The sequence below is a fragment of the Protopterus annectens genome, chromosome 12.part0, assembly GCF_019279795.1.
Source record: "Protopterus annectens isolate FY-2018-M chromosome 12.part0, PAN1.0, whole genome shotgun sequence".
Taxonomy (NCBI): Eukaryota; Metazoa; Chordata; order Ceratodontiformes; family Protopteridae; genus Protopterus; species Protopterus annectens.
This window is the reverse complement of record NC_056746.1, coordinates 24,060,247-24,075,264: the sequence shown is the minus strand read 5'-3', so window position 1 is coordinate 24,075,264 and position 15,018 is coordinate 24,060,247. Positions and strand designations below refer to the sequence as shown.

The window sequence follows — 15,018 nt, the reverse complement described above, 5'->3', positions numbered from 1 at the left end:
CAAATGTCTGTTATTATGTATTTTAGAGGAGGCAGACGTGCTGTTCTTCTCTTTTGTCTTTTGCTAGGGCTATGGCAGAAATTTGATGGCTGGTTAATGAGAGGCCGGATAAGAGTGAAGGGAAAATTACATCCACTTCAACCAACAGGACGGCACAGTGGTTCACCGGTAGCGTTGTTGCCTCACAGCAAGGGGTTCTCAGGTTTGATTCTCGCCTTCTGTGTGGAGTCTGCATGTCCTCCCTGCATTCATGTGGGTTTCCTCTGTGTGCTCCAGTTTCCTCCCATGTTACAAAGACATGCATCTGGAGCGTTTCTCCCCGGGCCTCCACTGAAAACTGCCTCGTTTCAAGTCGGACTTTCCTGGTTAACAAATGTAAAATAAATAAATAAAGAAATAAAAAGGACAAGAAAATAAAAGGGTAATGGATGATGTGCTGTAATCATAGCCGGCCTTAGGCATAGGGCCAACCAGGGCGTCCCCCAGGGTGCCGCCAGCTAGGGCACTTTTTTCATTTATCTATTGTAGGAGACCAGGATGGGGGGGGGGGGGGGTGTGGTGGTGGGGGGGCACGAACCTTTTGCTTGCCTACCAGCTAGGTGACCCTAAGCGCCCTGCGGCTGTAATACTGCAACAGCGATCAGTTGGACATCTATGTTTATAGTGACTTCTTACCCAACTGTATTATGCCCTTCCTTTGATCACGGTTGCAGTATTACTAATAGGAAGATTCCCAAAGTTGTCAACACAGACATGGTGATGAACGGAGCAACTGAGCTGGGGTCTACGATTCCCTGAAGGATAGACTTAGCAAATTCAGCTCTAGCCTTAGAAAAGGCATCAATTTTATAATGTTTAGTAAAGCTGTGGATGGAAAATCAAAATGAGATGGTTTAGTCGTAACTTATTGTTGTGGCTTCTAAATTAGATCTAGAATTCAGATCTCTGAAAAAAACTCCAGAAAAGGCAACGGCCGAAGTGGAACAGGTCTTAACGAGACCTAGAAGCTCTTTGCCAAGGAAAGTATAGCGAAAAAGAAATTGTTGAAGAGATCCATCTAAAATTATTTGCCTGGTTACTGGTAGAACTACTACTTTGTGTTGGAAAGAAAAGAATGTTGATCTGATTTCCTGATAGATTTAGTTTTAACAAGGTTAACTTGTCTGTGGATGTCCAATGAAAGCAAAATTCTCTCATCTTTGTTCTGAGGAGAGAGGGAAAAAGAACAAATCTTCCTTTAAAGAGAGCAGATGAACTTCCTTAGGCATGAAGGATGGATTAGTCCCAAGGGTTATACTGTTCTTATGGAAAATGAGAAGAGGAAGATGGGCCATAAAAGCTTGCAGTTCTGAACCCCCCTTAGCTAAAATAAGCTGAAATTTATGAGATGGGAAAGAAATATGCTTAAAATGGAACAGACTTCCAATTCGTGTTAAACAAAGTCCCTTGTTGACCCTATTCAAGGGAAATTTGGACAATTAGATGGGGAAACCGTAAATTCTCTCTGGGTTTCCACCTTTATCCCTCTTGGACAGGGCTAATAGGTGCTGATTTAGTGTCTGTTCGAAACAGATACTATTGGGAACAAGGGTTGACCTTGGCTAGTCTTGTAAGGGCCATTGGCCTAGTAACCTCCTATGATCAAGGTAACACAGAGTTAAGAATCACTATGAAAGTTAAACCAGCCTCAGCTCAAAGTAGACCAATTCCCAACAAAGATCAGTGAACAAATGAGAGAAGTTGGGAGACAAAAGGTGGACCAAGTGCTTTGAATCTGTTATTTGATTAACAATACTGAGACCCAGGACCATGCATTAAATTCAGTGGAGATAGAACAGAAGAGGTAGGTATCTCAAACTGTGCAACAAGGCCATCACTACTGTCACTCCAATGCTTGAGGTGCCAAGACAAAAGCAATTCAGCATGAGTCTTCAAATCCTGAAATCTCAGAAGGTATGAAGATGCCCTGGCAGTTAGCAAAAGAAATTCTAAAATTTACTTTTTCACTAATTCACTCTGCAAACCATCTTTTAAGAGAATGAGTGAAATCTACTGCTGCCATGGGTAAGAGCTTGCCATTTTCACCTAACATGCAGAGACTTCAAAGCTGGTCACAATAAGTAGAGAAGCATAAAGGACAAAAAGAGAGGAGGCTATATCCCCATACAAAGTGCTTCATTTTCTTTCTTCAGTGTATTATATTCATTTTCTTTCTTCAGTGTATTATATTCAAAGAAGTCATGTCTTACCATAACGTTCCATCTATGTTGTCGATCTTCACCATACCTTGACAGTGGGTTCGACTCCGAAACTTGGAACAGAGTCAGCCGTTTACTTCAGCTCGTGCTCTTCAAACTCTCGAGCCAGGCTCTACCCATGATGCTCCTCTCAGAGATTACCTCAGATCAAGTTTGGCAAAAAGTGGCAGTCAGATGTGAAAGGTCATAGTTACATGAGTCAGATTAATAGAGGCCAAATATTAGTCTTCAGAAGGAAACTAGCTAAGCACTAAATTTGGTCTACTAAGAGTCTCAGGATGGGATGGGGGAAGGAAGGTGGGGATATCAAGGATTGGTGAAGATCAACAACACAGATGGAACATTACAGTAAGATAACTTCTTTATCTGATGCTGTCAATCTTCAACCAGTCCTTGACAGTGTGACAGAGACCCCAGCTACTTTAGCCTCAGGAGGTCTCCTAAGCACCATAGAGCCAGAGAATGCTCTTCCCCTTGAGACCTTATCCAATTTGTAATGAGTGATAAAGGTATGATAAGAAGACCAAGTGACTCTTGCGCAAATGTCATCTAAAGAAGCCCTGGCATGAAAGACTGCAGATGTAGCTACTGCTCTTGTGGAATGGGCTTGAACTGTTTTTGGGAGCTGGAGACCTTTAGAAACTGGATTACCTAGATGGAGAGAAGAAAATGCCACAAAAAGTTGGTTTGATTTTCTAAAATCTTAAGTCCTGTGAAAATAAAAACGTAGCTGTCTGTGTACGTCAAATAAGTGGACAGCATATTCTCCCTTATTTGAAAAATTTGGGAAAAAGACTGGTAACTGTAGAGTCTGATTAATATTAGTCTCGGAGACAACCTTGGGCAGAAAGGATGGATTAGTTTGAAGCGCAAGTCTATCCTTATGAAAATTAAGTATAGGGGTTCGCACGATACGGCTGAAGTTCTAAGACTCTTCTGGCAGACGTGATAGCCACCAAAAATAAGGTTTTCCAAGGCAGATGTTTAAGTCACAGGTTGCTGAAGATTCAAGGATCATCAGGGCCTGAAGAACGTTAGAACCCAAGGGGGAAGAGGTTCTTTAAATGCAGGTCTTAGCATTAGGAGGCCTTTTAGGAATGCTTTACATAGTTTGTGTGACATTAGAGAGGCACCATCCAGTCTTACATGAAAGTTCAAAATTGCCACCAGGTGAACTTTAACTGCTGATGCAGAGGAACCCAACTGGTAAAATGAAGCCAGAAAATCTAACACTTTATGGATAGGACTGAAATAAGGGTCTATCTAATTATCCAGAGCCCATCTAGCAAATTTCTCCCATTTACTCTGGTTTAATTTCCTTGCAGACAATTTGTGATGAGAGACAATAATTTGTTGGACAGGTGAAAAAAGAGAAGGATGCCTGGCAATCACGGGAACTGGAGAAGCCACTCAGCGAGCTTGAGGTTTTGGAGATTCGGATGCACCATGCCCTCTGGGTGAGATGGCAGATCTGGATCTGGGTCCAGAATCCATGGTTTCTGAATTAAATGAGGCCACAGGAAGGGAAACCAAACTTGTCGAGGCCAGAAAGGGGCAATGAGGAATACTGAATTTTCAGTCCTTTTTGCTTTCTTCAGGAACTGTGAAATGAGAGGAATAGGGTGAAAGGCATAGAGAAGACCGGGAGGCCAATCATGGAGAAGAGCATCTCTGGGTGACTCTCCCTGAGGGGGGATTAGGGCAAAGTAACTCCTGCACTTGTTGTTTAGAGGAGAGGCAAAGAGATTGCAGCAAGGTTGGCTCCAGTGGTGACAAATGCTGTTCACCACTGCTGGACTGAGAGACAATAGTTCTGCTCAATTTGTCTGCTGTCACGTTGGAGCTCCCCAGAATGTGCATTGCTGTGGGAAAGCAGTTAGAAGAAATCACCCATTGCCAAACTCCAAGTGCTTCTCGGCAAAACGTGTAAGATTTGGTTCCTCCTTGTTTGTTTATGTACCAGACTACTGACATGTTGCCCGTTTGAATCCCTACTGTTCCTAGAGGGAGGACATCTTGGAATGCTTGCAACGCTAACAGCACTGCACTCATCTCTAGTACACTGATGTGCAAGTTGGCCTCCAATTGGGACCATGTGCCTTGGACTGTCCTTCCCAGATAATGCCCCCCCCTACCCTGTCTGGGAAGCATCTGTGGTCACTATGGCTTGGGGCTCGGGAAGAATGAAAGGACGACCCAAGAAAGTCTGGTTGGGGTGTAGCTACCACAACAGAGCGTGTTTGCAGTGACTGGTAATCAGAATTGGCTGAGACATTGGCTGGTGCATGAGAGACCATTGGGATGCTGGTAGCCATTGCAATATCCGCATGTGGTATCTCACCTAGGGAACTAGAGTGATTGCTGCTGCCATATAGCCTGATATTTGGAGAACTAATTTTGCTGGGACCTTGTTGTTGCGTAGTAATTGATCAACCTGGGATCTTATGTGTTGTAGCCTTTATGGAGGGAGAGATGCAAATCCCGAGACAGTGTCTAAGTGAGTTCCAATGAAATCCAGCTGCTGAGCGGGTTGAAGTCTGGATTTTTCAAAATTTATAGTTATTCCTAGAGAAGTACAGAGATGTATGGTGTAATCTGTTGCTCGTTCTAATTGATGCCTGGTGGCAGCGGTGAGAGGCCAGTCGTCGAGGTATGGAAATACTCAAAAACCTTGCAGTCTTAGATGAGCTGCTACCACTGCCATGCATTTGGTGAACACCCCGGGAGCTGTGGTGAGTCCAAAGGGCAGCGCTCTGAATTGGAAATGACTGGCTCCCAGCCAGAAGCACAAAAATCTCCTGGAGCTCTTTTCCATTTTTATGTGGTAATAAGCATCTTGGAGGTTGATAGAGGACATCCACGCATCTTTTTGCAAGAATGGAAGTACTGCCTGAACCGTGATCATCCGGAATTTGGTCTGTTGAACTGCCTTGCTGAACTGGCTGAGATCCAAGATGGGTCTCCAGTTCCCTGTTTTCTGAGGCACTAAAAAAAATCTTGATTAAAATCCAAATTCTTTCTGGTCTGGTGGGACGTTCTGGATGACTCTTCTGCTTAGTAGTCTTTGAATTTCTATAACTGCTGCTTCCCTGAGACTGGGTGGCATGTCCGGGAGTTTTTTCTGGGGTTGTGATAGAGGAATTTTGTAACCTCTGGATATAATTCCCTAAATCCACTTGTTTGTCATTAACATCTATCAGGCAGATTGGTGCACAGAAAGCTGTCTCCTGACTGCCTGCAGAGGCACGCAATTGGGCCCCCATTCAGGGGTACTGGTAGGAAGCACCAGAGAAAGTCTCTCTGGATCCCTGATTTTGCGGTCCATTTCTGCTTCTAGGGTGGCATCTTCAATTGCTTCCCCATCTGCCCCAGGGGAAGTCTTTACCTCGTAAATCCTGGAAAAGCCCTTTGGACTTTTTAAACCACAGAATCCTACTCCTCTGGTTCCTACAGTACAGTCTCAGAGGAGTGGAGAAACATATGCCAATGGCAGAAAGGTTCTTACCATTTTCACATCTGGCCAGGGTATCCTTAAGCTTGGGACCAAAAAGGGAAGATCTGTTAAACGGAGCGTTGACAAATGACCCTTTAAATGGCTCCGCAAATTCGCACAACTGCATCCAGGAATCCCCTCTGATGACTATGCCTGAACCTGCTGCCCTAGTCGTCCCTTCAGCTGCATGGTCAACAAACCTCATGGACAAGTTAAAAACTGCTTCTGGGGTTGCAAGCTGAGAAGAAACTTTATCCCGTACCGCCTTCAGACACTGCTCCTTTGAGGGTATCCGAGAGGTCCTTGATCAGATCCCTTTGTAGTCTTGTAAAGTGCGCCATATAATTCAAGGACCTTAAAGCGAAGGTCGGTGAAGCATAAATGCGGTTCCCAAGTCTATCCAAAGTCCCAGACTCCTTGTTAGGAGGATGGATAGCAGGCCTTTCCTTGGCAAGTTCCTTATGGGTGGCTGCCGCTACCACCATGGCATCAATGGGAATTCCTTTGGCCCAATGCGGTTCCTCTTCAGGGGCTGATAATATCTGATCCAGTCTCTTGGGGATTGGCTCTATGGCATCAGGCATCTTCCACGCCCAAGAAGTAAAGGGTTGGGCACGAAAAGCCTCCAGGTATACTGATTCCTCCGAGGAAGGTTGGGAGGAGGACCAGCCACACCTCTGTTTCTGGATTTCTATGATGCCCCAAAAGGAAACATCATCAGGGGGTGACCTGGTGAACCTTCCCCTTCATCAAAATCAGTCTCTTCAGTAAAAGACTCTTCTGGAGAGTCTAAGTGCTTCCTCTTGCACTTTCTTTTCACAGAAACTTCCTTGGGGGGATGATCCGGGGAAGTATCAGAAGAAGAGACTACTAAAGTAGGTGTTACCTGAGTCTTTTGTGCCCTCTGTCCTGGGGATGAGACTGATGGTAGCTCAAGTTGAGAAGATAAAGAAATCTGTCCCGACAGGGATGGCAAGGACTGTGAGTCTCCAACAGACAAGGCCTTCTCCATAACCCGGAAGGCTGGCCCATCCATAGAAGGATGGGAGCCCGGAACCAAAATAGACTCCTTCAGAAAAGGGGTCACACTCTGCTCAGAGGAGGCAGCCTCTGGATCAACACTACAAAGACCGAGGCACCGACAGACATGGATGGCTCCAAAGAAGCCGAAAAGGTACCAAGCATCTCGGGCCCGATCAGAGAGTCCTGACCCTGGAGGTCTCCATTGCAGAAAGTTCGGAGGAACTCAAGGCAATTCTCGGAACCAGAGACAAAGATGCTACCGGAACCAAGACAGTCAAAGCTGGGACAGTCAGGATTGAGGGCTCCAAAGGCTCAGCAAAAGTTGGAGGAGGAAAATATGAAGGTGTCACAGGATGACTGGTTCCAATGCCGGTGTGGCTTGAAACAGAGGACAATCTCCTCGCCAAGAGCAGCTGATCCACCAGTCTCATAACATCTGCCTCTGAGAGACTCTTAGTAGATCGATCAGATGCAGTGGAAGGAGATTTAGTGGGTCTCACTTCCATAAAGGGACTTGGGGGGGGGGGGTCTGTCTTTAAAAAGGGTCTATAGATGGAGAATAGGATGCTCTTGGGAGCAGAGGCAGCCCTACTGCTTTGGTACCGATGCATAAGTAGGTGCCGAAAAGTAGCTGTTGGCTACGAAGCCAGTTTAGCATTAGTTCCAGATAAACCCTCTGATGCCGATGAACTCTTTGGTACAGAGGTAAATTTAGCTATTTTTTGTGACAGTTCTGAGGGCCTTGGAACCGAGGAAGGTCTTTTCTTAGAAGCAGGTGATGATGATGATGAGGAAGTGCTATCTTCGGTCCTGGACTCAGAAATGGCCTCGTCAAATATGGATTTAAGGAGTCCTTTACAAATCAACTTATTTTTCCTTTCTGTCAAAGTACGAGTTGAAAACCCGTGACAAGTAGAACAGTTTTCCTGGAGATGGATCTTACTCACGCATGACGTATGCCTGTGTGAGTTAGGCATTTTGCCCTAAAAATTTTTACACCTCTTAAACCCGGAGGTGCCTTCAGAGGATTTAGTAGGAGAAGGTTTTTCTTGTTGTTCAGCCATGATAACAGACAGAAACTGTCCCCCAATCACGCAATAGAAGAGAGAGAGAGAGGGATACAGATAGAAGAAAGATTTTTTTTTTTGTTTTGTTTTGTTGGATAGGTAGAGAAATACCAATGATGGTATTTAAGCATGCCTTAAAAGGTAAATAAAGAAGATGAAAGGGTACCAACAATGGTACTTGATAGTCTACCAAGAGAAAAATAAAGAAGAAAGAAGAACTGATAACATCAGATAAAATTTTTTCAAGGAAGCCAAATTCAATTAACTGACACACACCAAAATAACCTGAACAAATAACATATTCTGCAGGTCTGAGAAGATATAGAGGGAGAATGCCTAAAGCAATCTAAGAACAATGACCTGGAAATCCTGAGGAGTGACTACGGTAAATGGCTTAGGAGAGTTAAATCAATAAAGATGCTAGCCCTACTTTCACTTGTTAGAAGGCCTGTGTTCTGCCCTGAATTACAGCCACCTGTTAAATATCAGGGAGTCTGCACTGAGCAGGCGCAGCTTAATGAACTATGGAGTGGGAGGCACATACACAAGTCCAGCAATGGCATCACAAGTAAACCATGCCCTGGTGAAGGAGACTCAGTTAGGAGATAAAGTCCTCTATATCAACTGGGTCCCCTTAACCAGCCATTATGCATTGATATTGCACAGCAAACATGCAGTGGACATTTGGGGGAGTTTAACTACCAGTGATCACTCGGAAAAAGAAAGGAAATATACCAGAAAATAAAACAATAAGCTTCGAAAAGGTTTGACATACCAAGATTACGAAGTATTCCTACCTGCATTCACATTAAGCTGAATGACAGACTGCATTCAGGTCCAAAGATTTTAGAATGCAGAACTCCAAATAACAAGCAGAAACTGCAGAGAATAGTATATTCACTTACTATGAAATACAGGTTTTGGACTTGCGAATAACCCTGGCAGAAAAAAATGTGTGTTTTTAAATGGCAATTATGTTTAGCTTCAAATGTAGCTTGCCAACATGTTTCAAAATGTCCAATTTCTGAACCCTTAAATATACTAAAGTTTTCTGCTAATTTGAACTTACCTTGCTTAAGTGACGGTGTTTCTTCCACTGGGGATGTCTGAAATGGCAAAATAAATATTTTAACTATTAGCAACAACTACATAGACTGCATGCTTTATATATCTATAACTGGTTACATCCACATTGTTATTATATCATGCATTCAGTTTGATATTTTATTGAGATGGCAGATCACAGATACTCAAATTTCAATGAAAATATAACTTTGGAGTAAAATCAAATATTAAAAGCATGTTTCTAAGGCACAACCGTGCATGACTGCAATGTTCAGCTCCCCCATCCCTAAACCTCTTTAGTGTTGTGTACATCCTTCAGGAAACATGTAATACAGTTTCCTGAGACAAAGAAAGTACAGATGTGTAAATAAACTTAGGACAACCGTAGATGTTCAAACAGATCACTCATGCAGTAGCATATCCTGCAAAGGAATGGACAATTGTCAGCTTCTGAAGCTTTACGGAAACTTCTACACATCCTAACCACTGTACAGCCTGAAAAGAGTGGTATAAAGTCTGTGGTTATGAGACCTTTTTTGCCTCTGAACAAGGGAGGCTAGAGCTCTGCCAAACAATGTCGTCTGGAGAAGGAAAAATAATGACAGAAAACCCACACACTGGCGCAAAGAAAAAGGGGGTGGGAGGAAGGAGGGAAACTGTTTGTGCTATAACACTTATCAATTCAAAAATCTATGGTAAATGTAGTTACACAACTGTACTTTGTTCATCGTTAGATCACTGTTTCAGTAGCCTAATATATACAGGATGAATAAGAAAGCTGAGTATGAAAGGGAGGAGGGAGAAGGATCAGACACCAAAAGCCCCTGAAGAATAGTCCTAGCAAAGTCTGCTCTGGGCCTAAAGAATCTAGTTTGTAGTGTTTGGTAACAGTGGGCACACATGACAAAGGTGCCAACTCTTGTACACTTCTACAGTCTACCCCTTTCCAAAAAGCCATAGTAGTAGCCAAAGCCCCGGTAGAATGTGCCCTGATTTTGGCTGGAAGTGTCTTGTTATGGTGAGAAGAACAGAAAGCAACAGCATGAAACAGCTATTTAGAAATGTTCAGTTTTGACACTGACTGTCTCTTTTTAGTACAGTTGTACAAGTATGCTTGCCATAACAGATCACTACTGCAGTATCTTAAACTATTCAGAATATATCCTTCTCACCAGCAAGCTTTTAAATCTTCAGGATACCATCCACATGCCCTAACTGCCAGGGCTCAACCACACCCATGTAAAGAGAGTAAATCAGGCAAGAAAAACTTATGGTAGGAAAGGTAACTGTCATAGTAGAACATATGAGAATCAGAATCTGATAGACAGGAAAATCTTTTCCTTTTTAAATGAAAAGAAGACCTAGAATAAAAGGATTGAAATGCTTTAAACAAATCTTTAGCAAAACACAGCTAATCTCCAGACAAAAGCACCCTGCAAAATGGACCTTTCCCTAGGAATCAAGCCCATCAGAGTGGCTCTAAAAAGGAACAATGTCCACTGCCTCCTCTGATTCTGAAAAACAGATGGGCAGAGAGAAATTGAAGAGAGGTCTTGTGGAACCTGATACGGTCACAGCAGAAACCCTCACTAGTGGCCAAGGTGAAGAGGAACCCTGAGTCAAGACCAAGGCTAGCAGTACAACATTTTTCTTCTTGTGGATTGGGGAGGGAAGGAGCCAGGACTCAGACCCATGTCCCTAAGAAAATAAAAAGCATTTGGCAAGAGGTTAACAAAACCTCGGAATAGTGCTTTTCTCTCCTGACTAAATAGAAAATAAAATCAGTGCCTGATGCAAATGCAATTTTTTTAGTGACAACTGCTAAAAACACTAGTCCCAAATCTGGGTAACAAATTCTAACTGAAAAGCTAAACTTTTCTTCACAAAAATGGAAGATTCCCCAAAGGGGTACCTCTCTGCCTAGCTTTGTAGAAGGGCTACACAAATCTTTTGCCTCTCAAAGCCACAGTAGAGAGTTTTCTTTGGCAACAAGAAAATTCTGAGACTTTGGCCCACAAGCCTCTGGCTTTACATAGCTCTCCTTAAGCTGTACAAAAGTTAGGGTGCATAGAAGGTGTCCTAAAGCTTAGGAAACTGCAGGTTGTCTAATCCTTGGCCGGATAACAGATTCAGGTAATTGGATTAAATGTCCTGAATGTTGAGTGTCCTAACACAGGCATCCAGAAAGATGAAAAGGAAAACAGAAAACAAAGACATTTTTTGCAGGACTGACCCCCCCCCCCCCAATTATATATAATAATTCTGAGATCACACTACAGGAAGGAAGAGGCCAATTCCCAGACCCAGCTGTACCGCAAATCCATGGTGCAGGTTTTCCCCTTATTACTATATGATGACATTTCCAACGTCGGCTTTTAGTTTTCAACCTTTCCACTCTCAACATTTACATCAGTACTGCAGTTGTCATGAGCCCATTGCATATAGCTTAAGCCACTGCAACAGTGATATAATGATGAACTCTACTTTTTGCTGCTTTACAGCCCCTTGGTCCAATCCTGTAAATTCTGAATGATCCCTGACTTTAACAATGACACCCATATCACAATCAGGAACCTGAACATGGATGTTAAAAAAGATGCTAGGCTATGTACTCAACACATTTAGAGTGCCCTCAGAGTCATTAAATTCTCCAGATACCAGGACAGCATGTGAACAGTTAAATGATAGAAAGGGCAAAAAGTTTGCTGGAGAAACTAAAGAAAATGAATGAAATGAATAAACATACATTTAACTCACCTTCCCAATGCATTTTAAGGTTACAGTACTTAAAATTCAGCTAAGAAGGGATGCAACTTAACAACTTCAATGGGATAAAACTAACTTCTGAGACCCCAAAACAAAAGCAATGTTTTCTACTGTAGTATGAAACACACGTCCATAAGCTGGACTGAATCAATGGCTCAGTGGAAAACAATGCAAAGCAGAGCAGCTTTTTTCCCCATATGTTTTACACTGCATTCAAATGAAAGCCCAAAGTCACTCAAACAAGACAGCATCCAGAGGACTCAAATCTGCAAAAAGCGAGAGAACCAAACAGCAGCAGAAGTGAATAAGGAAGAAATGCAACTCTAATCATCACATGAGTAACAGAACTGAGGTAAGTATCCATCCTCAAGCTATTTTCCCAGTTTCTGAAATCAAATTCTAAACGATAAAGTTTCCCATAGCGTTAATTACATGCTTCAGTTTTAACTTCCGAGGTTCTACCCATATGTTATGCTTTGCCACCTCATCAAACCCTATGTGAAACTCCCAAACTTCACATTTTTACTGTATTAACTGTCCATGAGCTGAAAAACAGCAACAATATTTTAGCCTTTGGCATAAACTGTAAAAAGCAAGTAGTTTCATGTATTCAAGGTGAATAGATGAATATAGCCTACACTGCAGTGATGATTCTTACATGCAAACATTAACTGTAACTGCAAATTCATCATGCAAGTATACTACGCTCATTATGAGTGACTTAATTCTGCTCCACTCTCCATTTTTGTGTAATGTCTGTACATTCACGTTTCACTTTTCTGAAATTGAACAAGCTATGTAAGTTTACTGACTAATGACGTGGATGAAACACAAGCGCCACAGTGGAAGTCTTTTCTTAGTGTGTTTTAACAAAGAGCATTTTAAAAGGCATTTTTTTAAAACACTGAGGGGTTAAGAGTATTCAGGAATGACTGTGTAACTGTTTCAGATATTAATATATTGTTTAGAAATTTAGTAAAGATTATTCTGTAGTACCAAAAAGACTGCATTTAAGAAAGACAGAGCTACATTCTTGCAAGATGAAGTACAGTTGTGTAAAATCTTACCATAGCAGTAGATGTCTCTCTCGTCATTGTTGCAGTATTCTTTATAACAGGGATCCCCTGCCTAGGGCAGCCAGACATCCGTCCAGTACACCAAAGCCTTTTGGTTATAATTGGTACGCCGTATGTGACACCTATGCTCCCCGTACATGGCGTAGGGCATAAAGGTGATGTCCGGATGTAGCATCCTCACAACTGAAAAGCCTCAATAGGAACAACAGCCTAAGGATATTATCAGTAACAGGTACATTCAGAACTGAAGAGAAGGACATCTACTGTTATGGTTAAGATTTTACACAACTGTACTACATCCTTCCATATCTTAGTCACACCCTATACCAAACCCTTTCCCAAATTTGGCAAGGCAGAAATGATACCAGATCTACTCCACCTAAACAAGCATAAACTCATATTTGTTCTCTCCCTCTATATTCCACCTGGAGGCAATATCTCATCCCTTGAAGATATTCTCTCCTACATCTCCACTAACATTACTCACAAAACCATAATCCTGGGGGACGTGAACATAAACTGGGCCACAACCCAGTCTCCTACTAGCTCACTCAATATGAACTTATATAACTTTACGCAACTAATCAATTGCACTACCCGGCCTTCTAAGAACTCCATTACTGGAAGTACAGTAGACTGGATTCTGGTATCCCATCCTCACTATATCTCTGACAGTGGTATTCTCCCAGACCCACTAGCTGACCACTTCCCCACTTTTGCCCGCCATCTCCCCTCTTCCATACAACTAACTCACACCTATACTTCCACTCGCTGCCTAAAAAAACTTCAATTCTGAAACCCTCTCAAATGCACTAAAAAGCACAAACTGGAACCCATTAAAGACTCTTCCCCTAGATAATGCTCTCTCCTACTTTAACTCTACTTTCACAAACCTGCTCAACTCCTTTGACTCTCTAAAAACAAAATGTACAAAAAGTAACCCTGTACCCTGGTTAACCAAAAATACCTTAGCTACTATGCAACTCCGTGACAAAGCCTAGGCATGTTACCATAAAAATAAAACCACTACCACCCTTAACGAATATAAAACACTATGAAATAAAGTAAAAAAAAACTTATTACCTCAGACCGCAAAGCTCCACTCTCCAAACCAACCACAACACCAATCCCAAACTATTTTGGAAAGGAATCTTATCTCTCTTCAACCTGGGAAAAAAAGAAAACCCTTGCCCTAACCTAGATGCCTCTGACATGGACTTAGCCACCAAATTTAACTCTTTCTTCATACAGTCCATAAGCAAGCTAACATCGTCCTTCACCAACAGCTCTGCGACCCTTCTCAGCCTGCATCCATCCCTTCCTCCCCTAGCATCCCTTGCCCCAACCTCCACCCTTCTCTATCAATCTCATCTTTACATCCACCATAAAAACTTCTTCTAAAATTAAAACCTGGTTCCAATGCCCCTGATGAAATTCCCTTCTACTTCATAAAAGTAGCTGCAGAAGCCAATTTTCTCCCTATCAGCATACTAATTAATCGGTCTATCTGGAAGAAAGCCTTTATTATTCCTCTAAATAAGGGAGGCAACAATAATGACATTCCAGACTTCCACCCTACTCCTATCTTATCCCCTATCTCTAAGCTTCTTGAAAAATGTATCGACCAACAACTCTTACTCTATCTCATCAACAACCAGCTTTTTACCCCCACATCGCATGGATTTAGACCCGGTCATTGCACCTCCTCCCCTTCCTTGAAACAAGTAAAGCCCGCGATTCCAACCATTTCATGTCCACCCTTCTTTTTGACCTCTCCAAGGCTTTTGACACTATTTCCTACAACCTGCTTTTTAATAAACTCGCCCAACTAAACATATCCCCTTCCTGTACCAAGTGGTTCTCCAGCTACTGCATAACTAGACAACAAGCAGTCAAATGGAATAAAACCAGTTCACTCTTCCTTAATACTCCCACAGGTGTCCCCCAAGGTTCCATTTTAGGCCCCCTACTATTCAATATATTCATTAACGACTTCTACTAAGCCATTCCAAAATCCATTCCAAACTCCAGCCTCATCCAACATGCCGATGATTCTACCATTATCTGTTCCCCCACTTCTATCCCCACTCTAAATAAGCTTACCCAAAGTGCCTTCTCCTCTATTGAGCAATGGATGTTACACAGCCATCTGGCTCTTAATGCAACCAAAACTAAAGTTATGTTACTCACAGCCTCCAAAACCTCCTCCCTAGATAAACATTCATAATCACCAGCAAAAATAAGAAGTTATGTCTTACCATAACGATCCA

The 15,018-nt window shown here is 42.5% G+C and overlaps 1 protein-coding gene across 2 annotated transcripts in view; it reads right to left on the bottom strand.

Annotated features, from left to right (window-relative positions):
- MGRN1 (mahogunin ring finger 1) overlaps positions 1-15,018 on the bottom strand; it is a 578,779-nt gene that overhangs the window by 76,205 nt on the left and 487,556 nt on the right. For both annotated transcript variants that reach the window (XM_044089070.1, XM_044089069.1), the window contains exon 14: positions 8,911-8,947. In XM_044089070.1, coding sequence (XP_043945005.1) covers positions 8,911-8,947 — 37 coding nt within the window. The remainder of the gene's footprint in view (positions 1-8,910; positions 8,948-15,018) is intronic.